General features: G+C 57.3%; 1 protein-coding gene across 1 annotated transcript in view; it reads left to right on the top strand.

Annotated features, from left to right (window-relative positions):
* Window positions 1–21,540, top strand: part of Ajap1 (adherens junctions associated protein 1) — a 68,181-nt gene extending 46,641 nt beyond the window's left edge. The window contains exons 5-8 of the mRNA XM_077110094.1: window positions 12,343–12,430; window positions 14,403–14,645; window positions 16,365–16,494; window positions 21,060–21,540. Coding sequence (XP_076966209.1) covers window positions 12,343–12,430; window positions 14,403–14,645; window positions 16,365–16,437 — 404 coding nt within the window. The 3' untranslated portion in view covers window positions 16,438–16,494; window positions 21,060–21,540. The remainder of the gene's footprint in view (window positions 1–12,342; window positions 12,431–14,402; window positions 14,646–16,364; window positions 16,495–21,059) is intronic.
* Window positions 21,541–27,772: the final 6,232 nt, after the last annotated feature.

Raw genomic sequence — 27,772 nt, 5'->3', positions numbered from 1 at the left:
TCTTGTGGGCGGGGGCTTTGGGGAAGCTGAAGTGCAGGGCTCTTGCTAAAGCTGGACGGGGTGCCCAGACACCACCCGGGGGCCTGGAGGGTGGGAACCTGATCCGGTGTGGGGGTGGGGTCTCGCCTACCTGGCACGGTTCTTGGCAAGTCTGGATTTTTGGGTGCACAGATGGGCTCAGGAGGAGGCTCGGAGCCTGACTCATGTTTGGTCAGAGGCCCTGTCACTGATGGGTTGGGTAGCTGCATCAGAGGCCTGGGGTCCCTGAACATGGAGTCAGAGCATGGCTTCTGATTCCTGCCTGGGCCTCCCACCAGGAGAGGCCTGCCCAGGGAGGCCTGGAGCTCATTATCTCATTGATTGCCATCCTAACCATGTTCCATGTCTGTTACAAACTTACCTGAAGCCAGGTGATTTGTGAAGGACACAGGTGCATTTAGCTCAGGATTCTGGGGGCTGCATCTGGCCAGGGCCTCCCACTGCTCCCTAGCAGGCGAGGGTGTCCTGTGGCAGGTGGAGTGAGTGTCCTATAGCTCAGGTCTTGTCCTTTACAAAGCCACTGATGCCATCAGGGGAGTCCCTACCTTATGACCTCATCTACACCTAATGTCCTCCCAGAGGCCCTTCCAAATGCCACCAGCATGTGAATCTGGAGATTAAGCCTCCAACACGTGGACTTTGGGGACACAGTCCCCCACGGAAGTCACTGTCCCAGGACTCTACCTGTGACACCAGGAGGTGGGAGGAGGGGTCTTCTCACTGCCATTGCCAAGGCTCCTGGCACTTGGCCAGGTCTGGGAATCCCTTGTCCCTCCCTTTGTATGTGCTGACCGTGAGGGTCATGCTTCAATCTGCTCCTCTCAGAGGGGGCTGCTGGGCAGCCTGTCCATCCTGGACCAGGATCAAAAGTTGGTGACAGGCTTAAGCCACAGGGAGGCAACGTCCTGTGTTCGGGGTCCCCCTGGGTCATTGGTGTCAAGGAAACAGCAAGATTTTAGAAAGAGCCCCAGACAAAAGGGGAGACAGCCCCTGACTCTGGACAGAGTGCCTTGGGCTTCCGAGGCCTGAGGCCTGAGGCCTTCTGTTTGTTTAGACCCAGTTTGCTCCGGGCCACCACCAGGACCCTCACGTCCACCTGAGCCTCTAGCCTCTGTGGAGACTCCGCCAAGATCACACCAAGGCCGGAGCCGTCTGAGCACATACTTAGTGTGGGCTTCCAGTCTGGACAGCTTCCCTCCAGGGCATCTCCTGCCCACCAGAGCTAGCACCGTGCACTGTCTGCACAAGGGGACCAGTGAGACCACACGCCACGGGTCTGAGAGGGAGGCACAGCCTGGCGTGGGAGGCTGAGCCTCACCGCTTTTCAGGCACTGATTTGCTATTTATGGGCTAAATGTAGCCCCTTGGGACAGGGTGCTGGCTCTGCTGGACAGGTGCTGGACAGGTGCTGGCTCTGTAGCTGACAGGTGGACCCAGAGCTCTCCTGCCAGGCCCAGGCCCTCAAGCAGGGGTGCCATGACCACAGGAGGTCCCCTGCTGTCTAAGTGTTGGACGCTCTTGCCCTGCCCTCTCTGGCACGGGGTGAGGCTGGCTGTCCTGCACACACCTATGGAGCACGTTCAAGTGTTGCTGGGGCTTAAGTGAGAGAAGTGGGTCATCCCCACGTGGCTGCTGGATGCAGATCCAAGCCCCGGCCGCTCTGCTCTTCAACCAGATGAGCAATACGTCCAGCCCGTGTGTGCTCAGGACTGGAAAGTGCCCAGAAGTTGAGAATCTAATCCCCTCTCTGAGAGCCTCTGGGGTTCCCTTGGGACCTGCTGACCTTTCTGTTCCAGGAAGATGCTGCCTGTCAAGGACCTTCCTGATCCCCCCTCTATCCGGTCTTGGGAAGCAGGGCCAAGGCCAGGGGAGCGTCTCCCTGAACCCCACCAGCTGCCAGGCACCAGCCGACCCGTGGGAGTCAGAGGAGCAGTGCACAGGGCTGGCTTCTGTTCATGACCCATTTTCAAGTCCATTTCTTTGAGCTCAGAAATGCCAAGCATTTCACTGTGTCCCACGAAGGGTGGCCTGGCCAGCTGCACCCTCGGGAGGCCTGTGGTCATGCAGAGGGAGAGGCCCAGGATAAAGGTTTCCCGGCCCCTAAAGTCACCCCACACCACAGTGCCCACCTGAATTCTGGGGTCCTCTAGGGCAGGGTCACAAACCTTTTCTTCAGGGGTCAGATGAGTGTTCTAGGCTGGTGGCCGAGTGATCTGTGAAACCGCTGAGCTACACCCTGCCGCAGGGGCTGTAGGAATAGCACGGAAATGAAAGAGCAGGGCCGAGTCCCAATAAAACTTTATTAACAACCTCAGGTAGTGGGCCACCTCTCAGGCCTCACAGGGGCATTTCATCACCTCCTTGGAGGACATGGGGGTTTGACTCTAAAAACTAGCTCTAGAGCCACCCTGGGGAACACAGCTGCCCACTGAGGGCCCCCCCATGCACAGGGGGTGCAGAGCTGAAAGTCAACACGTATCTCCTGAGCAGATGCCCGCCCTGTCCTTTATGTGCAAATGAGAAAACCCAGTCCAACAGATGCGCCATCTTCCCAGGGCTGTAGGAACCAACGACCACTAACGAAGGACTGAAGACACCAGGCGTTTGTCTTCTCACAAGGTGTCACGGGGGACAGCCTCCCTCTGGAGGCTCCAGGGGAGGATCCTTCCAGCCTCAACCAGATTCGGGCGGCCTCTGGCTTTCCTTGGCTTGTGGCCTCAGGACCCCAGAGGTGACCTCCATCCTCGTGTGTTCTTTTCCTCTGTGTCTCTCTGTCCTCTCCTCTTTTGTCCCTTGTAAGGACACCAGCCATTGGATCTCGGACCCTCTCTAAATCCAGGATGATCTCATTTCGAGATCCTGAAGTAATTAAGTCTGCCAAATAAGGCGCATTTTGAAGGTTCTAGGTGGACCTGGGTTCTGGGGTGCACCATTCAATCAATCCACCACAGCAAGGCTCAGCCGCTTGTCCACGGGCTCGACCCCCAGGTGCCAGAGAAGTGTGTGTGTTCAGAGCTGGACTCCAGCCTTGGCTCTCAGGGGGTCATGACTTTGCAAACAGGTGAGGGCTCTGGCCTCCTGGGAGGGTCTCCTGAGGCCTTAGGAGAGCTTCTCAGCCTGGAGGGCAGAGCCTTCCGTCAGTCAACAGGTCCCCAAGGTCCCCTGCCCGCCAGGTCCCTCCCCTCACTGCGCACCCAGGCCGAGCCCCTTCCTCAGGCGGAGCGGCAGCTCCAGCTGCAGTTTGGCCCCCAGGGACGGTGCTGAGGAGTGGAAGTGGCTCGGTGGCTTCTCCCGGTCGGGAGCTGGCTGCCATGTGGTCTTTCTGCCAAGAGGGTCCCAGCTCTCTGTGTTCCTGGCTGCGACGCTGCTCAGAGATGTCTCCAAAAGCCGAGGCCGTTCTCCCTGTTAGAGCGCTCCTGACGTGGCCAACCCACAGACGACAGTCCTAGCTGAGCCTGGCGTCGGGACTGTGAGTGCCCGTGGCCAGCACCAGGCCTACGTGATCCCCAGGTCTCCCGGACAGGCTACCATGGCCTCAGGGAGAAAGGACCATCTTCTCCAAGGGACCGTGCAGGGAGGTGGTGGTGGTGAGGAGCCGGGCTCTGGAGGGGCCTGCTTGGGTTTGAGTCTCCCACGAGCTGTGTCTTATGTGCAGATCAATCTGCCCTAAAATGTCCTTGCTCCAGGCTCCGCGCGGAGGCTGTCCTGAATGGTAAGAGTCTCTGTTTACCTGGGAGCCTCGGGCCAGGCCAGATAAAGGCCTGTGGAGGGCTGGACACCTAGGTCAGCCGTGCAGGTCTCAACCATCTCTGCATGTTGATCCCCAACAGCTGTGGCCACCGAGGCTCAGGTGAGCATCGGTCCTTAGCAATACCCACTGCGGGTTGTCAGCGCTGCCCACAGCCCTCTGGAGGGCCATCAGAGCTCGCCCCCGCTCTCTCCTGGACCCAGCCCGTGCTCTTCTTCCCACGGCTGAATCTCGCCTGTGTCCTCCAGCTGCGGGAAGCTAGAATTCCGGGCTCCCTGGCTTTTCTCAGCTCTGCACGCGCCTCCAGCAATGCCTGGCCTGCGTGCTGCGCTGGGCCACCTGGAGGAGATCCCTGTGTCCCTCCCCGTGGTCTGCAGCCCCTGGTGGCGGTGACACCTGGCCCTGTGCCCTGAAGTCAGGGTCACTTTAGCTGCAGGAAGCCACTCTCCTGCGCCCTTTCCACCCTGGAGCAGAAAGGAGTGTGAGCGGAGGGGGCAAGAGAGCGCTCAGATTTTGCAGGTTGAGGCCACAGAAGGTGTGAACAAGGGACACCCCTGACCCTGTCACCGAGGCTGCTGGGCCTCCTTCCCTGGGCTGGTCACCAGCCTCTTTGGCCTCGACCCACTGGACGCCGGCAGAACCACCCCAGCCCCAGTTCTGAATACCAAGTGTCTCCAGGCACTGCCACATGAGCCCCCAGTGAGGCCAGGGCTCCAGCTGGCCCTGGTCGTTGGTGGGTGCTCCCCCAAGGTCCCCTCTCACTGGGCAGACCGCCCCATGTGATGTCAGCACAGCCTTCCCTCAGCGGTGCCTCCTCCCTGTGAGGAGTGGAGGCTAGTCTAGGCTTGATGCACCCCCTAGCTGGGGCCACCTCTGTGTCAGTTCTGTGAGTCCACTGGGCTGGGCTGAAGGACACTGGGAGAGATGGGCCCTTGGGCCAGTGGACTGAGCTCAGACCCCTCCCCAGGCCGGGCGGGCATCGTTCAGTCATTGAAGACTCGGGCAGGGGAGGAAGGACGTTCTCTGCCTGAGCTGGGACGCCCACATTCTCCTTGGTTCCTGGGTCTTCAGACTCTGGGACTCACAGCAGTGTCCACTCTCCTCCTGGGCCTGGGCTTCCTTCTTAGCTCTTGTGACTGGACCAAACTACACCACTGGCTTTCCTGGCCCTCTAGCTTGCCGATGGCACATAAGGGACTTCTTGGCTCCTGGAACCCCAAGAGCTAATGCCCTTAGTAAATCTCCTTTTAAATTTAAATGTGCATATTTGACATAATACAATGTTATGTATCTCCTGCTTGTTGGGCTTCTCTGGAGAACTGTGACTATTATACTTAGCCCTTGGAAGCCTCTGCCAGGTAACTCAAAACAGCACACTTTTTGGCGTTCCTGCCATAGAAGCCAGTGGCCTTATTTTTCCTTGAAAACTTCAAAATTGGCATTTTGGGGTACACAGTGTCACCTCTTGTCTATCAAACTCAACCTTGCAAGATGGAGAGCCTTGCACTGAGTGACTGGGGATCTTTGTTCCCATCACTCAGGCAAGTGAGACCCTGTGTTGTAAAATAATCTGCCAGAAGCACAGAACTGTCATCCATTTACCTTGGCAAATTCCAGAGCCATTGCTCCCGCCTCCATCCAAGCGTGACGGCCAAATGTGCCACCTACCTCCTCAAGGGCTGGAAGAGAAAGCTTGTGGTGGCTTTGTTTCTGCAGTGGACGGTGGCCCGTGTTTGATCCGGCTCCTTTTAATAAGACCTCATTCAGACCCAGAGATGGATTACGAACTTCCACATCAATCTTCCGGGCCTGATCTTATTACAATCCACCACAAATATAACCATAAAAGCCCTATTGATTGATGCAGAGCTTGGTAATCCATCTGTCCCCATCCATTATTCTGGGTATAATTTTTCATTATCAGGATGGCAGCTGATTCCCAGCACATTAGTATACAGTGGCAATTACCAGGAGCAGAAAGAGCCCCTAAATTAGCAGGAGCAATAACACCTGTCAGGAAGGGGAGCGAGATCCACACACAGCGGGCTCCCGGCTCCAGGACCAGGTCTGCATTGCAAAGAGCTTCTCGATGGGATTCAGCGTCGACCTTGGAAGTGGAGAGGAGAGAGCTGGGTGCTTCTCCTCTCTTGGGGCTGTGGTGAGCACGTGCCCTTCAGGTGACATCCCTGTCGGCCTGGTCACAGCCCTCCTGACAGCTGGCAGGAAGATGGCTCCCGAGCTGCCTGGCCAGGGTCTGTAAGCTTGGTGGACAGATGTTCCTGCCTGTGTTATCTAGCGGCCTCCAGAGACTCACCAGAGTGTTCAAGGTGTGGGTAGAGATGCCGTGGGAAAGGGCAGTCCTGGGCACTTCCTCCGGAGGACAGGCGCACGTGCAGAGCCGGGAAAGTCCTGTGGAGGGTCAGTGGGTTGGGGTCCTCTCCCGGGAAAGGGTTCGAGCGGAACACCTTTCCAAGAGGCAGTTCTTTTTAATGCAAATGGAAAACATTGAGGGGGAGGTGTGGCTGTAATATTTCTGAGGGTCAGTGAAGGGATCAGATTGGCCACTTTCTCCCTGAGTTGCCCAAAATCAAGAATCCTGTCTGTCTGAGTTCTGCCGGGGGCTGTCAAGCGAAGCCGTCTGCTCTCAGGCTGCTTCACAAGGTCCAGCCCAGCGGGGAGAGGCCGCCACTGCCCCACGCTGTGGGCTGGCCCTAAGTTAAAGGCTGTCTTTGCAATCGTCTTGACAGCGGCCAGTGGAAATCCCAGCAGACAGTGGCCGGGTGGAAATGACCAGGAAGGTGCTAATCTTTCAAACCAAAAGACAGCAATTTGAGTCTCAGTGTTAATTGATCATGCAAAGCAGATTTGTAGTTCTATTTGATTTATAAGCAAGGCCACTTGGGCTATTCGTCTGAACGGGGTCTGACACTGGGGTCCGTGGGCTGACGTGGCTGGGGTCTGTTCTTGTTCACACAGTTTTACTGGACACAGCCACACCCATTGGCTGACATGTTGTCGGTGGCCTGCTTTGGCACCAGGACAGCAGCTGAGTAGCTGTGACAGCCTGCTGGGCTGGGCATGGTGTGTATGACTCGTGGGATTGGAGGTCCTCCCAGGGAGGTCCCCCCAGGGTGGTGGCATGAACCTCTAGGAGGTGGGCCATGGGAGGTCCTGCGTTCACTGGGGACTTGGGGCCCGTGGGGCCCTAACCTCTCTGCCCTGGCTCCCAAAGTCATCTGCTAGCACGTGTGTGCACCTCCCGTCACCATCTGCCATGTCACACAGCTCCCAGATCTGAGCTCGGGTGGGGGCCATGACCTGGGACCTCTGGGCTGGTCAGCTCTCTGCCTCTGTGGAAGGGCCTGAGATGAACCCGGCGTGTGACAGGAGGGAAGCCTTACTTTGGCCACCGTCTTGGAGGTTTCCGTCCCGGCTGCCTGTCCCCCTCGCTGTGGGAAGGTGGTGAGGCACAAGGTCACGTGAGGGGCGTGGGCAGAGCCACCTCCTCCCCTCGTGGCAGCTAGAGGCACAGAGAGTGTGAGCGGAGGTCCCCACCGCTCCTTCAAGGGCACACCCCAGCCCACTAATCTCCTTCCACTGGGTCTCCACCTCTGAAGGTTCCTCCAGCTCCCATATACCAACAACCGGGCACCAAGCCTTCTCAACATGAGGCTTTGGGAGACCCTAAGATCTAAACCAACGGATGACACCTTCCTTAGAAGGTCTAGAACAGGAGATCGGGGATTTGAATCCCAGCGGTGCTTCAACTAAACTTTCAAACTCTTTCAAAGATCCAAACCAAGAACAACCCAAACTGTGAGCTAAAAAAACCCTTTTCTCTTTCTATAGTTAGCTGCTTCGGGTATTTGGTTGTAGTACTGCCAAGCTGACTAACACAGAGACCATATTTCCTATAAAGTCTGAAATACTTACTGTCCTGTCCTTTATGACAAAGTTGTCTGGGATCCACGTGAAGAAGTAAGGGACTCAACACCAATTAGGAAGTGGCTCCTGGCATTTAGAGAGGACCAAATGATTGGACAGATGATTTAGACAATAAACAACTTCTCTCACCATGCTCAGTTCTCTGACTAGCAACCAGCATTCCAAATTGAGAAAGGGATGATGAATCCTTTCGGGTTTTCCATATTCCAAACTGCTTCCTGCCAATATTATTAGGATCATGTTTCCAAAAAAACCCAGTCTTTCTCTCCCCTCCCTGACCATAGGTAGGGTCTGTAGGTTCTTCTCATAGTTGTGGTGTGGAGCCCGTCAAAGCCCAGGCGTGAGACTTAGAAACACAAAGCTGGATTTTTTGCAAGCAAAGTACATAGGAGTGGGAAAGCCTTTATCTATACCAATTACAGACAAAAGTTGGCTGCCGATGTGCTGGGCTGGGGTTTAGCTATTTGATTTTCTCAGTGACTCCAGAGCAGGCAACTGCCCTCATCCTGGGTCTGCCAGGTGACCAGGAGAAAGGGCCCTTCCCTCTCCAGGCTCGGCTCCTGGTTAGTCAGACGGGTACAAACAGCACAGGGGGAGGCGGGGCTCGGGGCACCACTGCGTGGAGCTCAGCGCGGAGAAGCATCCACTCAAGAAGCAGAGCCGTTCATCATCACGTTAGTCGTCCAGACCCTCTCCTCCGGCCATTAACCACACACTGCTTCCTCTAAATTTTAATTTGGGAAGGTCCAAGAGGGAGAATTCACGTGGAAGGCGGGGGAAAGGCCCCCAGAACAAGCCGACGTTGGAAATACCGTCATCGTCTTTGCTCCTGTTCCCCTGGTTCTTTTTGGACTTCTCAGTTGTAAGTGTAATAATATGACATTCAGCGGCCGCTGCGAGATCCCATGCTAGGTACTGTGCGTGCCCAAGGAAGGGAGCAGGTATAAAAGTCAGGAAGATTTGGTCCTTTATAAGGGGCCCCAAGGTGCACAAGGGCCTCAGGCAAAGAGCTGGGCTTCTGTTCCGAGTGGTCAGAGCTGCTCCCCTCCCTGCTCTCGGTGTCTTTGATTCCTCAGAAGAGGAAAATCCATGCCTTCCCAGCTCACCCCAGGAGACGGCAGGGAGTTGAACACTGAGGGTCCCCCTGCCTTTCTGAGAATTCCAGAGCATTCCAGCCCCACGGGGACTCCACCCAACCAAGAGCTCCCTTGGCAATCAGCGGTCAAGACACCGAGGTGCCCTCTGTGGCCCTGCAGAGGTTAGGGAACGTGTGACGCACGCCATTCTCCCAGGGGACGCTCTGTGCCTCTGGAGGGCTGGCCTCTCCGTCCGTCCGTCCTGCAGCTCCCTGCGGCTCACCCTGCCCTCTTCACTCTGTGCTCTGAACGTGTTCAGTGTTGGCCGAGAGCGTGGTGGCAGCTCTAGACCAAGAAAGACCAAGTTCTTGTTGTGGGAATTGACACAAAACGGCTGAGAGACCCCGAGCACGGGCCTGAGAAAGCACTCCTCAAGGGGCCTCCCTCGCAGGAGGGGGTGGGGCTAAGCATTTGCCTCCGCGAGGTAGAAGCTCCGGAAAGGGAGAGGAGCGGCCTCTACGTGGAGACAAGAGGAGGGAGCCCACCAGGCTGAGCAGACCCTTGGGCTAACTGCAAGGGAGTCAAGGTGGTGGGACACCTCTGCTCTCAGTGCGGCTTTGAAGCAGCAGATCCCATGGAACGGGAGGAAGTCGCACCAGCTTCCCAGATGGCTTTCCCTTCCGTAGTGGTGATGACCCTGTCTACCTTTGTGACTCGTGCCAGGAACAAATGGGATAAGAACACACTCGACTGTTGCTACAGCTCATTGAGCATGTCTGTGACCATCAGTACCTTTGCCTTCCTCATCACCACCATCGTCATCACTACCATCACCATCACGATGACGGTGACGATGATAATGTTGATGATGGTGATGACAGGATGACACTGATGATAAAGATGATAGGGATGGTGATGGGGACAGGAATGATGATGATGTTAGTGAAATCACCATCTTTCTTCTCACATCACCTTCATCACCACCACCACCACCATCATCATCGCTATCATCATCATCATCATCACAAACAATATCACCATTGCTGTCATCACCACTACCACCACCACCGTCACCACCATCATCATCACCATCATCACCACCATCATGATCACCACCATCACCACCACCATCATCACCATCACCACCATCACCGTCACCATCACAACCATCATCATCACCATCACCACCATCACTACCACCATCATCATCACTATCATCACCACCATCATCATCACCATCATCACCACCATCACCATTACCACCATCATCACCACCATCATCACTACCATCATCATCACCACCATAACCATTACCACCATCACCACCACCATCATCACCACCATCATTGCCACCATCATCATCACCACCATCACCACCACCATCATCACCACCATCATCACCACCATCATTGCCACCATCATCATCACCACCATCACCATTACCACCATCACCACCACCATCATCACCACCATCATCACCACCATCATTGCCACCATCATCATCACCACCATCACCATTACCACCATCATCACCACCATCACCACCACCATCATCACCACCATCACCATTATCACCATCATCATCACTATCATCACCACCATCACCACCCCCATCACCATCATCAGCACCACCATCATCATCATACCATCCTCATTATCATCACCACCACCATCACCATCATCATCATACCATCCTCATTATCATCACCATCACATCATCATCACCATCACCACCACCATTGCTGTCAGCATCATCACCGTCATCCTACCATCACCATAATCCACACTGTCACCGCCCCACCTCAGTTGCCATCCCCACCTTCCCTTTCAACACGTCAGCCTACTCCTCATCCTAGGAAGCACAGACACAGGAAAGGCTCGTCCTCTTGCTGGCAGCACGGCTGTGTCCTGACGAGGCTGAGGGAGGGTGTGGACGGAGGGTAGGTGGACACTGAGCAGGCAACACCCTCCATGCTTGTCCCTTAAACTGCGTCCTTTCAACACTTCCTCTGCCCACAGGTCTTTGTCGGGTCTCAGGGCACCCGGTGGGGGAGCACTCACCTGGGTGCGGTTGAGCGTGGTGCCTGCGGTGTACCTGAGCTTTCAGCCCCGCTGGCACACTGACCTGGCAGCCCTGGAGGGAGGGAAACTCACTCACCTGGAGGGTCACGGCAGGTGCCACAGATTGGGCACAGGTGTACAGAAGGCTGTGGGTCAGAACTAGCAGAGAATCCTGCAACTTCAAGAAGTGCCCAAGCAGCTGTTCCCTAGGAGTGGGCATCATGGCTGAGAGGGTCACCACTGGCACTGTGTGACACACAGCAGGTGCACAGCAAACAGATGGTGAGCGGGTGCGTGGCAGACGAATGAACTGCGCCATGACACTCCAGTGTCAGCTGCCCGTTCCCTGGTGGTGCTTATCCCGTGGGCTGGGAATGGGAATCCCTCCTGACAAACGGCAGTGGCCCCCACAGAGTGGGGAGGGGGGAGACAGAGCTCGTTTTCCGGTTGTGCCAACTTTTAATTATTTATTAACAATTTCCCCCACGAGATCATTCTCGGCAGAGAGGTAACATCTGTTTGTGAGGCTCTCTGGGAGGCCACCAGAGAGATCTCGACACTCTGCAATCTGCCCCACAGGAACACGCACATGTGCGCATGTGCGCTCAGCCTGCGCCCACCTGCTTGTTGAGGTGTGACAGGCAGCTCTCTGCAGAGTGGGTGTTAAGATGGGGTGCCCCCTGGAGGCAGGGTGGGCACCCACAAGTTTGAGAATGGGTCAGATCAGTGGGGCAGGTGGGCAGGCCTTTGTCCTCCAGCTCCCCAGATGTAGGTCTAGCCGACAGCAGAAGGACAGAGCCAGGGCAGTGGATCTTCAGATGGCCCTGGCCCAGCACTCAGACAGGAATGATCCTAGTGCCCATGTCCCAGGAAGGCTATGACAGATGTGGTTAGGAAGGATGGGCCTGGGGTGGGGGCCAGAGGCAGGAGCTGCTGCCAGCCTGCCCCTCTCCCTTGCCCCTTGCTCCTGTGGATGGGGCACTGGGAGGAGGGAGAGGGAGGCCCTGTCTTCAGGCATCTGCCTGCATGGTCAGTAGACAGCTCCTGGCCAGGCTCTGGCTGTCCTGCTGTTGAAGCAGCCTGTTCGTCTGTTCTGCTGAGCCCACTGCCCACCCGCCTTCCTTCCTCCACCAGAGAGAGGGACAGGCAGGGAGGGCAGACCATCTGTGTTCAGGTCCTGGGCCACCCTGGCCTTTTCCGGGTTAGACCAAACCTGTCCTCACCCCCCACCATGCTCATGGGTGCAGAATTCAGGAGCAGAACTCAGGTGCAAGGGGGGACAGGAGGTCCTCTGGGAAGGTCTCCTCGGGGCCCACCTGAAGCCAGTAACAGCAGCAGGCCAAGGACACAGCCACCTGGGGCCAGTCCTGGCTCAGGGCCTGCGAGCCCAGGCCAAGAGCGTCCCTTCCTGACCCAGGCGGGAGCAGCTGGGCGGGAGCCCCGGCGCGGCCCTGACGCTGTCTCCTCCTCCAGGTTTGGCTGTGCATCAGATCATCACCATCACCGTCTCCCTCATCATGGTCATCGCTGCCCTCATCACAACTCTTGTCTTAAAAAATTGGTAAGGCCTGGAAATGGGGGGCTGCGGGGTCCCCAGGGAGGTGTGCACAGCGAGGCGCTGACCTGTCGACTCCGGCTTGGAGGTGCAGCCTCTGTGTCGTTTTCCCGTTTGGGGCAGGACGGTCCACGCAGCCTGGCCTGGGCCCCTTGGCCGCCGGCTAGGCTGAGTCTGCTCCATGACGTGGACTTGCTGTGGCGTCCTTTGCAGCTTCCCAGGACGCCTTTGCCCCCGCCCCAGCTCTGCCCCTGGATCCCTGTGCACCTTTGGGTGCCCCCAGCACAATCCCTACTTCATCACCCCCCAGGCCCTTCCCTGGAAAGGCAGGGACCACCCCACCTGCTCACGGTCTGGGTGGCCAGTGGCTGGCCAGCCTTGCCCAGCCCCTCCCCTGCCCTCTCGTGGCCACTATTTCTGAAGCAGGTCACGCTTTGCCACAGGCAGCCTGCCTTCACCTGTCCCTCCTGGAAAGTTGCCTACTTTGAGGCCGGCCTTACTGGGTTCGCACACCTGACACACTCCTGAGCCACCCAGGGAGCTGCTGGGTGACCCTGCCGCCCGCAGCCACCTGCAGGCACGGTGCCTCCAGCCAGCACTAGCGCTTCAGGTCCCCCGCGGAGCAGCTGGGCCCAGGTCCGCCAGCCTGCAGCCGTGATGTGAAACAGACAGGGAGGCCTGGAGCAGGAGACCAGGCACCTACTGGTGGGGTCTGACACAACCAGGAGCCCCTCCCAGATGCCGGGCCTCCAGGCTGCCGCCTCCTGCAGCCAGCACAGGGGCCCCACCTGTCCTCGGGGCAGGAGACGAGGACAGCACAGGTGGTCCAGAAGCAGTGGAGCGTCTCAGGCAGGGCTGGCCCAGGCCGGGGTTAAAACCCCTGCATCAGATGGACGTCTAGCAGGACAAACCCCTCGGGCCCTCTTGGGAAGGGCATCATGCCCTCAGAGGGGACAGGGCATGGCCCCCTCTCTGTGGCAGGTGGCCCAGCCGTCCTCTCGGTTCTTAGACACCTGGTCTGCAGGAAGACGCCAGAGTCCTGGGAAAACCTCGAGGGGGCGCGGGGCCATGACCAGGGGCCTCCTCTGTGGCCTCGGCCTTGTGCTCACCTTCTCCTTTGGGGTGGGGAGGCCACTGCAGGAGGCAGAGCCGGGGAGTGAGTGGGACTTCCAGAAGACAGGGTTCCCCCCCAGCGCGGCCCCTCGCTTCATCCGGGCTCTGAGAATAAAAGGGGGACAAAGGGAGACGGACCCCACAGGGGGTGTCCTTGGCTCCCCAAGCTACAGGAAGGTCCCCCAGCCACCCACTCAGCCTCCTCGCAAACTTGTCCTTAAAGGGGCACCCAGGAGGCCACCGAGTGCCTGCTCAGTGCCTGTCTCCATGAACGAGGGCAGGAGTGCCCTGGTCACCCTCAGGGGCCTCTGTAAGCCCCTGAGGTCCAGGTAGAGGGATGAGGCCGAGGACGACAAGCCGCAGAGCCCTGCAGACCCTGTCAGGGACGAAGGACGCACCAGGCTCCTCTCTGGCTTGTGAATTGGTTGGGCTGAGGACGAGGAACCCCTCCTTATCAACTCTCCCTGGAGACTGTCACAGGGCCCATCCCCGACTGGACCCCAGGGGTCCCCCGCCATCTGGCCCCCCCGGCAGCGAGCACCACCAGTTTGCATGCTGAGAGGTGCCTGCGGGACCCGGGGTCAGCTCCATGGTCCGTCGGCATCCTTCAGCGGAGCAAGGCCTGCAGCCCCCCCTCTCAGCCGACAGCGCTCCCGGAGCTAATGGCCGTATTTAAAATTCAAATTTTATATTTTTAAGAAAGCGCTGATTGCTTGATTGTGGTTGATCTTTCTGAAGAGGCTGGGAATTACCATCTAATATTAAATGGCGTCTGCCTCGTGCCTGAGGGACGCTTCCACCCTGCAGCGGGCGAGCGGCGGGTCGGGCCCTGCCTGCCCCCCACCCCGAGCCCTCTCTCTCCTAGCTGCGCCCAAAGCGGGAACACCCGGAGGAACAGCCACCAGCGAAAGACCAACCAGCAGGAGGAGAGCTGCCAGAACCTGACGGACTTCACCGCGGCCCGGGTGCCCAGCAGCATGGACATCTTCACGGCCTACAACGAGACGCTGCAGTGCTCCCACGAGTGTGTCAGGGCGTCCGTGCCCGTCTACACCGACGAGACGCTGCACCCCTCGGGGGAGTACAAGTCCACGTTCAATGGGAACCGGTAAGCTCAGTGTGGGCAGGTCCCCCGCGCTGCTCCTGGGTCAGACCCTGGCGCTGGCTGTGGCCCCGCCGCAGCCCCTGGACAGGTCAGGTGGCCCTACAGACCACTGAGGGGCCAGCAACGCAGACAGCCACTTTGGCCAAACAAGAGGAAGGTGGTAGGTACCCATGGGCACGTTGCCTCCTCCTGGGAACAGCAGCGTGGCGGGAATCCCCAGGTGTGGGCAGGGAAAGGAGCCGCGGGCTCCCCTGCGTTCTCTGCTACGTGGGGTAGGCAGTGCCCGTAACCCCCGGGTTCAAAGCCAGCCACGCAGCTGTCCCTCCCGAGGATGAACACGTTAGACTTGGCCCCGCCCAGAGCCAGGGTCTCCGCGACCCTGCGGTAAGCATCGGCGGCAGCAGCACGCGGGGCAGAAAGACCGGATGCCAATCAGAGTCCAGACGCGGCTTATTAAATGCTCTTTTTATCATTCCCGTGCAATCCCTCAGAGAAGACACCCTCCCGGCCACCCCTGGGGTGCTGGAGAAACCCTGAGTCAGCTTCTCAAGGTTTGTCCAGAATTAAATTAAAATATCAATAAGCTATTTTTTTAAAGTGAACAGCCCTCATGCATCATTTTGTAAATTTAAAAAGTACCCAACAGCTTACAGACCTCAGGGAGAAGGGAGCAGGCTCCAGCTGCCCTGAAGGTCCCCTCCCCACAGGGAGGGCAGCCAGGACCCACCCCAGCACTCCGCCTCACCTGGGGTGGCCTTGGGGACAGGTGGAGAGGCCACCTGCCCTGTCTCTGATTTGCTTGGGGGCAGGGAGGCAGGGCCTGGGCAATCAAGGGCTGCCAGGGCCACCTCTGGTGTCCGCAGTTCTGTGGCCATTTCTAGTGTCCGCGGTTCTGTGGGCTCCCGATGCTGCAGTGGGGACTTACTGAAGCAGCTTCGAGGCGCCCGGGTAGACTCTCCTGAGGCTCCCTCCTTCCACCCAGGGGAGGGCAGCCCTGCACAGAGGACCAGAGCCGCCGCTCTGAACCACCTTGCTCTCACCCGTGGACATCGGGGGAGTTCGCTGGGGACACCCTGGCCTTCCAGGGGCTGTGTTCACAAAGAACCAGCAGAGGGGTTTTCAGGCCGACCCACTGAAAGCGCAAGCACTGGCTTAGCTGAGTCCTGGCCCAGCACCCATGCTCCGGCCTCTGGGGAGGGGGCTTTGGGCAGGGGCTTGTTTTTCGTGCTGTTCCCCTGCACGCTTGAGTCCAAGGGTGGGGTCAGCACAGCAGCACACTCACGCCCTGCGTAGAGGCACAGCCGGAATGGGTTCTGGTCTTTGGCCCAAGGTGCTCTCTGCTGGATGTCACTGGCCTTGGGACACAGTGGCCTGGGCTCCAAGGTGATGCAATAAGGAGCCACTTCACAAGCCCCATCCAGGTCAGTGAGGCACATCAAATCCCTGCCTCAGAGACACAGGCCTGAGCTCTAGGCTCACCCTGGCAATTCCAAAACTGAAATCTGGGGAGAGCCTGCGAGTGGGGCGCCAGCCTTCCACCCCACACCAGCGTCGGCGCACCTGGGCCTGTGTGCTGCAGCCCCCCCAGGCCAGAAGGAAGTGTGGGCGGGTGTAGAACTCTCCCTGCCCCGAGTCGGGGCGTCCCTTACACATGGTTCTCAGGACCCTCCTGGGGACCCAGAGTCCTGTAAAGGACTTCACAGCCCCCTCTGCTCTCCACAGGCCCTCCTCTGCTGACCGGCATCTCATCCCTGTGGCCTTTGTGTCTGAGAAATGGTTTGAGATCTCCTGCTGACTGGCGGAAGGCTCTTTACCTCCTGGGGGCAGGGCGGATGCCACCTGTCTGCTTCAGGTTTGTTCCTCTCTTGCTCTGGGAGTGTCCTCCCCTTACCCCTACCTCTCCCTGTCCCCGCCCTCTCCCTGTCCCCGCCCTCTCCCTGTCCCCGCCCTCTCCCTGTCCCCGCCCTCTCCCTGTCCGTACTTTGGGGTAATTGGGGGTCCTTTTCCCAGGAGTGGCTTTCCCATGAATGCCAACCCACCTGCTGCCAGGCTCCCTGGACGCAGTCCACAGGGTGGTCTCTAAGTGCTGTGTTAGGTAGGTTCTGGGTCCCCAGGAGCAAGGTGGCTTGTGTCTCTCCAGCCGTCCTAAGAGGGCCACCCAAGCAGGCCTGTGTGGCAGGGAAACCAGCTCTGCCAGTTCTCGGTTTCCCCCACAGGAAGAGACCAGGGCCACCGCTGCGTGGGCAGGCATGGCACCCCCGGCACACGACTTCACCTGGGAGAGGGCGGGAGGCGGAATTAAAATACAATTTTGAAATATGAAAATCAGAGATAAGAAAGAGCATGATAAAGAAAGAAAGTGAAGAGTTGAGGCATCTACTAATTTGAAGCCAGGGACTAGCACCAAACCAGGATGAGTCTTCCACGCTCTGCTGGGTAGGGACATTTCGTTGGCTTTCAGCGATATTAACGTGGATGCTGACGTTAAATTGCTTTCTTCTGTCTGGATCTCTGAGCGTGGGGCTGCCCGGGAGAGAGTGTCCACATGCACAGGCCACAGGCGTGCACCCAGCCAGGGGGTTTGCTTTGTTCTACTGTGTTCTCTGCGATGCCAGGCCTGCTGGGGACCCTCACCCGCCCTCTGCACACGCTCCTCCAGACCAGGCCTCAGTGCCTTCCAAGAGGAGGAGCCTGTTCCCAGGAGCCGCTGCCCCACATTTGACAGCAATCTCTGTGCTTGTCCCTCACCTTTCCCATGAGACAGCCAGTGGGAAAGGCAGTGGCCAGAGTGAGGCCAAGAGCCCCCAGCCCCACGGGCTTCGGCTCTCAGCACTTGGCTGGGGCCGAGGGGCGGGCTGCAGGCAGAGCAGGAATGAAGTGGTGGGTTCCTAATCCCAGTGCTAATGAAGCCCAAATCAAATCTCCAGCCCTCACTCCCTGTCCTGAAGCCAGACTGCTCTGCCCACAGGCCAGCAGGGTAATCAGATCAGACTGAAACAGCCTCCTGCACAGGGCGGGCGGCCGCCCAGCCCCAGATCAGGCAGCAGCGCGGGTATGCGCGTCCTCTGAAGTGTGGGCCTTTGTCTGCTCAACGTGCCTCCCCTTGTTGGGGCTGCAGTCGGCCACCTTTGGTGACCCCATCAAGCTAGCAACAGGGCACTGCTCATTGGCAGTGGAGGCCCCGGCACCCTGGTGAGGTACCAGCAGGTGCCAGGGCCAGGTGGGCACCAGTGTCCCTCGCAGCTTGAAGGTGGCTTTGATGGACATGCTGGGCATGCATGTCGCAGGCCTCTCTCTGCTCCCCTCTCCCAGGAGCCGTGGCCCTCAGACTGCAGGCCACACACCTCTGCTCCAGGTGGCCTCCTCAGGGGGAGGTTCCCTAATCCGTGTGATCCGATGGCAGCCCACTACTGGGCCCAAGGACTCCCTCGCTCCTCCCAGCAGTCCCACTCTCAAGGAGGGAAACGGAGGCAGAGGGAGGTTAAGTGCCTTGGCCAGGGTTGGTCAGGTTGTCAGTGGAGGGACAGGATCACCCCTAGCTGCCTGTTCCAGGGCTGCACCCTGCCCACCCATCCAAAGGCCCTGCTTCCCAAGCCCCCTGCAGGATGACCAAGCCCTCCCACTGGCAGGGCCTCTGTGCCTGCTCCCCCAGCCAGCCCCAGCTGGCTAAATCAGGGACTGGGGCTCCATAGGCCCAGTTCTGCAGGCGGAGGCCAGCTCCTGAGCATCCAGAGGCCTGACCTGGGGCACTTCCTGTGTCCAGGAGCAAGAAGCCACAGCACACCACTTTTACAAAAACACAAAATTGAGGGGATGGAGTGGACTTGTACCTACTCCTCTATTCTAGAAACCCCTCCACAGGGATCAGCTGTCTCCCCAACCTGGCTGTCCCCTCCCAGCACCACCAACAGCACTGGTGAGCTCTCTTGGCACAGAGGGCATGAGATGGGGTGCCCCAGACAGGCCCCTGGGCACCTGCTTCCCCACTCTGCCCTAGGAGCTGTTTCAGGACCTCCCCCACTGACATGAAATATGGCTCCAGATGATTCTTGCCTCATACCTCTTCTGCGGTGGGGCAGAAAGTTCTGGACATAGAGGACTGTGCCTGGCCTTCCTTGTTCCACGGAAGGGACCTTAGACCCACACCTGTCACTGGCCTATGGGCTCTATCCTGCCATTTTTCATAGACCAGGTAAACTTGACAACACCTCATTAGAGTTCCTCCATCTCTTCCCATTTGCCAAAGCCACTTCATCTTAAATGGAGCCTCAAAAGCCATAAGGGCTCTTGAATCCAGAGCAAGTGAGAAATAAATCACTGTTTTATTATTTTCAAAAACACATTGAAGGCGTTGCAAATAAAAAAGTAAGAAATGTACCTGAGCCTTCCCACATTATTATTTTTTTTTTATTTTTAAAAAATGCATTGATAGAATATCTAGCTTTTGTAATCCCAAGCAACACTTTCTTTTAAAGCAACAGCCGGGGCCTTCCGGACACTGTGCTCTCTGAAATCCAGCACCAAGAACACCCTGTGGGGTTGTGGAGAAACCGACTAGTGGCTGCTGGGCCCAGAGGGGACCTGGCTGCAGACAGCTTGTTCTCTTTGTTTTACAAAAGCAGGTGCTAAGCATCAAACCCGGGAGCCCCCGGGGACATTCACAGCCCAAGTCTCCTTCCAGGCAGCAGAGGGCAGAATGCATCCCACATCTTGCTCCCGGGGATGGTGACGCACCAGCTTCTCTGCCTTCGCCTAACTTTTTCCAGGCTGGGGGTCAGGGCCACCTCCTGCATCTTTTCCACCAACCTGGGCTCCGCCTCCTTCTCCAGGCTGAGTGCCCCTGAGGCTTTTGTACTGAGACTTTGGAACAGAAAAATCAAAGCACTCCCCCTGGGCCAGAGCTGAAGCAGCAGGATCGGTCGGGAACTGAGGGCGTGCCTGCAGGTGCCCTGGCAGCCTGGGCTCCCCCTTCCTTGGCCTGATGCTAGTACCTGCCCCCGCTTGCAGGGGACCCCCCACATCTGTAAGGAGCCAACACTGGTCTTCAAATGGCCATTATAGATGCAGGGTTGAAGCCACCTCTCTCTTCTCTCTAAATTTACCTGGAGACACTGGGGTAGAGAGAGATGCTGTCGAGCGGCTATCACCAATGTCCGTCTCCCCGGGCTCCTCCCCAGCCCTGGGTACCCGGTCTGCTGACCTTCTATGAATATGACGATTCCAGGTCCCTCACATGAGTTGGAATCATGCAATATATATTTTTTTAACTTTCAAAAAAATTCAGATGAAGGTAGGCCTGCCAGAGGAAGATCTTTCTGTGTTAAATCACTTCATTTTTTTGAAACCCCTCCCTCTCCCAAATCTTGGAAATATGAAGGAGAGGGTAGGGGACCTAAGCAGAGCAAGCCTCCAAGAGGGCTCCAGTGCTGGACTGAAGGGGACATCAGACCATGGCAGGGGGACAGTCCACAGGGCTGTGTGGCCTCTGCACTGTAGGCCGCATGGAGCTGCCCATGTGTGGCTGGGAGGTAGCAGGCTGGGTGGGGACTGCCATTATCCAGGTGGGGTGTGGGGAGGGGGCCAGCAGCTCCCCTGAACTGGATGGCTGGGGGTGCTGAGGCCACGGCCAGCGGGGAGCCAGCGCTGAGCAGGAGCCATATCTGAGACCTCCCATCCTCACCGGACACTGCCAGCTGTGTCCTGCATCCTACAGGGGCAGGACACTGGCGCCCTTACACCTCAGGTTCACCAGTCACTGGGGAGGGAAGCAGAAAGCCACACACGTGTCCCCTGAGGATGACGGGGGACATCACTGGACGTACCTGGGAGTCTGCTTGGGGTCTCCAGAGGTGGCCCAGGAGTCTGTGTTTCTGAAAAGCTCCTCAGATGCTGGATGGGGCTTGTCTGGCCACTTGCTGGGGGCAGCGCTGAGAAGACGCCAGCCCCCGTCTATCTGAGGGTCCCAGTCGCCTGGAGGTGTGAGGTGCAGGTGGGGACCCACCCAACCCAAGAGCTAGATGCAGCTTGAACTGGAAGTGCCCACCGTGCCAGGCCTCGGCTCCCTGGTCAGAGCTGGGCGGGGAGTGGCCGCGGGGTGGTGCACTCAGGCCCACTAATGGCACGCCTGGGTGCAGTGCCCGGGGGTCAGTGGAGGAGGTGGGCCCAGCCCCTCTTAGGAAGCAGGCCTGCGTGGACAGCAGCAGCTAACACAAGCATTGGGCACGTGTCACGGCCCCGGGGCTCCCAGCATTTGCTCCCATTCCTGGTGGCTGACTTCAAGAGAACCTTTGGTGTTCTGTGGCCACCGGTCATCTGTGGACGGACCAGAGCCCCTGGGCTGGGTGTGTGGCGGGGTCCCCTGGGCCTCCTGTGCCTGGGCCTGCTGCCATTTAACCTCTCTGTGTTCTTCCCACCCAGGATTCCGTTGGTGAACCTGTAAAAACAAAACAAACAAAAACACAAAATCTAAAACTAAACTCTCCGAGGGGGAGGTCCCGCACCTCCCACTTCTGTTTGCCGGTGGGAAAAGCCACAGCAGGACGCTCTAGGCCAAATCTATTTTTGTAAAAATTGCTCACGCCTATGGGTGACTGCCTTCTTCCAGAGTTTTCTTTGGAGAACAGAAAGAAGAAATGCAAGAAGGGGGACCGGAGACAGAGGGAGGCCAAGAGGAAAGGACAGGAGGCCACCAAAGCCTGGGATTTGTACCACGATTCTGAACCTGTGCCAATAATACCATTATGTGCCATGTACTGACCGAGAGCCTCGGCCCAGAGCCGGAGCCGAGCAGATCACGCGTCGAAATCTTACAGAAAACAGGGGTGGGGTTCTCTTCCGATAGAGTCACTATTTCTGGTTAATATACATATATAAATATATAAATACCAACAGACACACACACACACACGCACACAAACACACACACACACGCACTTTTTTTGTACTGTAGCAATTTTTGAAGACCTTCAATGTTCCTTTTTAAAAAAATTTGTGTTATAGGTTACAAAATCCAATTTATTTAACATGCTTAGTACAAACAGAATAAACTGGTATTTTCTACTCTGGCAACCTCACACGCCTAGCGCGTACACACACACACACCCCTGCACACACACACTCACACACGCATATATACGCCTATATTGGAAATACAGTTCCACAGGTGAGCATAGTCTTCATTCTTCCTGGTGACCTGATATTTCATGCATCCTGGGGGGCAGCCTCGGCCCAGGCAACGAGGCCCTTAGTGACATAGATACTTGCTGAGTGCCACCAACGTGTGATTTGTCATCCTGGGCCAGAATTAAGAACACCACGGTTTTCTATACATATGTACACACCTGTGCACCCATGTTCCCCTCTGCATTCAGTTGTTGGAAGATGCGATCTAACGGCTGCGCGCACATTTGCGTGGCTGGCTGCCGAGGAGGGGCCTGGCCCCAGGCTGGGTGGGCGGTGGGTTCCTGGACATCTGTGTTATACAGCATAGACTGAATTAAAGAAATTTTCCAGTTCCAAACAGCAGAAGCATACATCCTTCCAGGTGTGCGCGCGCACGTTGGGGGCCACACGCAAGTGCTTGGGCCCCAGTCTGGGGATGAAAAGCAGCGTGGAGAGACGGTGCCCAGCACGTTCTGAGTGTCCCCCCACGCCTTGGTGGGCAGGCGCTGCCACTTTTACTTGGGCCCAGGGTGGCTGTGAAGGTCAGTGGGAACCAGAGCAAGTCGCCGCAGCCAGTGTTGCGTTTCCTGGTGTAGAACCCCGGCAGGCACCTTCCCAGGGACCCGGGGCCAGGCTGGGGCCTGGTGACAGAGAATGCCCCCCACCTAGAAATACGGCTCCCTGGGCCCCACGTGCTGTTGGTCGGCACTTGGTGAGGGACCTGGGGATCCATCTCCTGGCCCCACGTCCTGCCTTAAAGGCAGGAGCCCAGATCAGATTGAGGGTCATTCTCCAAAGGATGAGTTTCCTGTGTGGCCAGCGTGACCTCCATCTCACTAGTAGAATGTGTGACCAGACTGAGGGACCGTGTGACCAGTCTGAGGGACCTTTAACTGAGGTTAAAGGCCAGAGAGATAGCAGTGCTTGTGCCCCACCCCGTCCCCAGCTAGTAGGGGACTCAGTCTCCCCCTGAGACACCCTGAAGCATGTGGATACGGAAGCTGTCCCTGGAGGGAAAGGGCTCCCGCACCACGTCCTCCCGCAGGCCGCATCCACGCACGGCTCAGAACTAGGGAAGTGGTTCTTTTGGTTTTTGGTCTTTGTTTTGTCCTTTTCCCTGAAGATTTGGCACTTGCCAAGACATGGCCAGCATCTGCCCCTGGCCCTTGGCTGTCCTGGGTTCCTGAGACTCGCCTGTATGGCATCTGTGCAGTGTCACCTGTACCCTCGAGCCCCTCTCTCCCTGTAGGTGGGTGCCGGGCCTCCCTTGCTCTAGGCGAGCACAGCTCTGTGTGAGCACACCACAAGGGCTGGCGGCTGGCCAGAGGCGGCCCAGCTGGACTTGGGTGTTCTGAGTGCCAGGGAGCCCAGTCAGGAGGCTGACCCTCCGCACACCCTGCAGCAGCCTCTGGGCGTGGGCTCAGGGCAGGGCTGCGAGTTCCCCCCAGGGATGAGCCCAGAGAAGCAAAGGTGGCCCAGTGCACACCAGTCTAGAGAGTCCACGCTGCTCCAGCAACACTCCCTGGCCACTGTCCCGGTACAGGAGGGAGGGAAGGCAGAGATGTCCACTGTTAGGTGCTTGCCACACCCTCTGACCCCGGGAACATCTGTGGCCTTGGGGATGGCACAGGAAAGGGCTCAGCCCACCGCAGTGAGGGATGCCCAGCTGCCGCTCAGGGTGCGCTGCGTCAGGCCGCGTGCAGGCTCAGCACTCGTCCACCAGTGGACACCCCAAGCCCCAGGCCTTGCCTTTTCTGTGGCTTTTTTCCTCATGAGAAGTATCCAAGAGAGGGTGACATGGTTTGGTGAGGTCCCCAGATTTTTGTCTATTCCCCTGTGTACCTTTGGCTTCCCTGTCACAAGTCCCCAAAGCAGCATGCTGGTCACTATCCATTGGCCACCTGTTGACCCTTTAAGTTTTTGAAACAGTCGGTTTAGCTCTTGAGAGATACCTGCTCTTTCCTGAAGGCTCGGTCACTTTACATGCCTGATGTCACTTTTATCTGGCTGGAGTACGAGCGTAATCGCTTTTGTTTCTGAGCTTGGAGTGTGAAAGGGAAGCATCCTCAGCCTTCCTCACTGGGCCTGGCTCCAGCCAAGTCCAAGATAAGGCCAAGCCTGTGCCTGCCCCCACCCTTCCGTCTCAGCCCTCTGGGGCTCTGTGTGGACTTGTGGAGACCGGGGTAGGGGCTGTAGGGGTTCCCGCTCAGGGTGGGCCTTGCACAGAAAGGACTCACCCTTGGATTCCTGCTCTGGCCCTCCCCAGGCTTGGGTTGAGCCGATTCCTCCTGCGGCCTTCAGTGCCCAGGCATCTTTGTCCTTCCTGAAGCATTTCACACTCAAACTGAGACTCACCAGAACCTCTCCAGCTCTGAATCGCACCGTCAGGAAATCAGCCATCACCACTGCGCTTTCGCCATCTTGCGTTCATCTTCCTTCTCTCCTCACAGCCATGTTCTGACATCAGGCAGAACCTTCCTTACGGGTTTGGATATCCAGGCATTTTGTGCGCAGATGTCCAGTCTGTCGGCAGGGTCATAAGATGAGCACATCACTGTGGACTGTCTCTGCTTTGACTCTCTTGCCCATGGAGAGAGATTCCATCCTTTCAGCTTCTTCCAGATGGTCCGGAATCTTCCAAAGCTGAAAAAGCTGAGCTGACTCCAGTGTCTTGGAAGACAAAGTAGGGAAACAGCCCTGGGTCTGGGATCCCAGTAGCATCAGTCAGGCGGCATCTTCCCAGGGGTTCATTTCAAAATGGCGCCAGGACCTACCCTTCCCTTCTCCCTCAGTCGCCATCATCCCCCTGTTTCACCAGGGAGGTCTCAGCATCATGGAGCCTGGTGCTCCACTGGGTTATTCTCCTCCCGTTTTCTGCAAACACATCCCTCCAGTCATGATGGAAAAGGCGCCCAGACTCCTGACTCCTGGAGCCATTCTTGCTTAGTTGGTGAGTTCTTTAACAAGACGCTGCTCACACAGGCAGATGGAAGGGAGGCGGCTCTTCCAGACTCACCATAATTGGCCCATTGTGCGTCCATCCGCTTATTCACAAGAACTCCTTGTTCGCCATGGTGGCCATATGGCTGGGAGCAAGAGGAGCAAAGTCCTGCCCTTGGAGGTGCATTCTACCATGGGAGGAGCAGATACTTAGCAAAGAAGCACCCAAAACAGTTTCGAGAGCGAGAAAAGAGGCCGAGGGACAGCAGAGCAGCCGGAGGGGAGCGGGTGTCTGTGCGTCCTCCTGCCACCCTTCCCCCGGGGAATCGTCACTAGCTCCCTGAAGGACAGTGTGGGGTTGGAGGGGCAAGAAGAGAGCCCATTCTTACCTCTTGGCTAAGAATGCAGTGCACCCCGAGGGTAGGACGTCCGTCATCACCACGGCTCTGCCTGGCTTGGCACCGAGACCCTCGCTGCTTTCAGCCAGGCAGCCAGGCCGTCCTCCAGGGGAAACAGGCAGGGCCAGACCCTGAGGCTGTCCAGGTGATGAACTTGCCCCTCTGTCTGCTCTGGACCCTCCTCATGCTCATTCCGCCTGCCAAGTCAGGTCAGCGGGTCTCAAGGGGGACGGGGTTTTTGGCCAACAGAGCCAGCCAGAGGCAGCCATCTTTTCTGGTACTGGAAGGCAGCTGCCTTTTCAGAAATTCCTCCCAACACAGAGCACACTCCCTTCATCCTTCTTAAACAACATCTGCTTTTAAGTAAGCAGTTATTCCAAAACAGGCCGTGATTCATGTAATTTTGGAATGGTTACTTTGGTGCAGTTTGTCAATTTGTTCTGCCCTCCTGCTTTCTGATTGTTTGTTTGTTTTCCAATGTAAACAGCACAGCCCACATAAATGAGCCAGGCTCACGTCGTCGGAGACTCTCTGCGCACTCTTCCCACCGTCTCCACGTGGATGCTCTGGGAGGAAGACAAGCTCCTTCACTCTGAGCCAAGTTAGTGTGTCAGTTACTCTCCGCATCGTCTGTGGGGCTCCCCGAGAGGCCTTGCGTGATTGTCTGGCACTTAGGAATACACCACCCGCCCTTCCTTCCAAGGAGTGTGAAGCTGGTGGTGCTCGGTTTCTCCTGATTTCTGGTTTAGAGCTCGGGTTTGGGTGTAAGGAGCGAGTAGAGAGGTTTAGGGGAGCAGGGCTCTCTTCTCCATCCCTGGCCATCAAACAGAAGTGCAGGCTTCTGCCCTCCAGCCATTTCCAGATCCCAGTCAGCCAGCACACAGGGGCCAGGCTGCAGAATTCAGGGCGGTCACCGTGTGGACAGGTGGTCCTGAGCCAGGAATCTCTGCACAGCTCACGGAAGTCGTGATTGCCACTTTGTCAGGGGCTGGGCAGCCTCTGCCTACCCCGAGACCAGAACAGCCAGGTGTGGAACCAGCTGGGAGCCTCCCCGGGCTCTTCAGAGCAATGGCGTGTGGACAGCAGGACTGGGCTTCTCTTCAGGGGTTGCCCTACACACCTGAGATAGATCCACAGTCCAGCTGTGAGCACACGGCCGCAGCCAGTTGTGAACACAACCCAGGGGAGTGGTCAGCTCGTGTTAATGCAGCCCGTGTTGGTGCTGGGAGTGTGACGTCAATCCTCCCAGCAGTTCCACTGCCCTGTCCTCCTGACAAGAGTCCTCCCGTCTGAACCCAGGCCTGAGTCCTACTGGCCTGGTGTAAGGCACAGTGTAAGTGCGGCCAGCTTGTGCATCTAGGCCATTTGGAGTAGAGAGAGCGAGACGTGGGGCAGGGGACGCTAACGTGCAGCAGCTGTGGTGTCTCCTCTGTAGGTTGGAATCAGAAGGCACATGGGCCACAGACTGGGCTCCTGTGCTGAGCCCGGGGAGTGGCTGAGCCTCCCTGAGGGCTGCGGTGGCTCTTGTCAGCCAGTCTCTTGAATCACACAGCACAACGTCGGCTCCGTAGCAGGCGTGCATGCAAACAGCATCGGGGTGTAGGACATTCTCCTTTATAAGTAAATGAGTTTTGTCTCCGGTGGGTTTTCTCTTACATGGAATGTCCTGGAGACTAGCGTTCCCATGTAGAACTGAATACCCAAGACAACCCCTGGAAGCTCCGTCCTGATGCAGGTGAAACCCAGCCGGTCACCTGGCTCCTTAGCTTTTGCCAGATTTTTGAAATTCTGCAATAAAATTCTGTAGTGGCGATGCTTATAGCTTTGAGTTGGCAAATGTCAGATAATGGGAAAATTATCGCTTCCAGAGACTCAGGGATAGCTTTAGCCACGAAAGAAGCAAGAACACTATGCAGTCCTGAGTTCTGTTTTGGTACCATTATGTCCCGGGAAGACTTGTAGCCACTAGAAATCTAGAATAGGTGGCATTTTGAGAGATCTGTGTATAATTGGCCCAAATCATCGTGTAGGGAACTGAAGGCACCAACATGTTGTTCCACCATCCCGAGGCCACAGTCCCACTCCTGATGGAATCCTCCCATCCTTCTCCATCCTTCATCCTAAACCAACAGGGGCGATCTCAAACCCACTGTGGCTTGCCATCCCAACCTCCAGCCTTTGCAGGATGATTTGGGAATGGAAGGAGGAGGGGTGACGTTCTGGTCTTTGGAAGGCCACGTGCGACATGGTGGCAAGCCAAGAGCATCGCTTGACAGGGTTTCTAGATCCTGGCAGCCACCACGTCCAGAAGGAACCTATTTCCTCTGTCCCCAAAGTCTCTGCTGGGTGGGATTCCCCTGCGTCATTTCTCTTGGGGGTGTGTGGATGCCTAATATCAGGTTATGTGGCCACCTACGACGTGTGGTCACAAAGCAACAGGAGTGCTTAATCTTGGGTGTGCCAGTTTACATGGCCCTAGAAAGTTCTGGGAGTGAGCTCCCTGTGGTGCTCCTGGATGTGGTGTCACATCCACCTGCAAGCACAATCCTCCCCGTCAGGAGCCTGGAAGACAAGGAGGGCTGCTGGGTTGGACACACCAGCATGCAGGACAGGTCAGGCATTTGGCCCACC

Source organism: Callospermophilus lateralis, chromosome 7 (assembly GCF_048772815.1).
Source record: "Callospermophilus lateralis isolate mCalLat2 chromosome 7, mCalLat2.hap1, whole genome shotgun sequence".
In the NCBI taxonomy this organism is placed as follows: domain Eukaryota; kingdom Metazoa; phylum Chordata; class Mammalia; order Rodentia; family Sciuridae; genus Callospermophilus; species Callospermophilus lateralis.
This window is presented reverse-complemented; position numbering and strand designations above follow the sequence as displayed.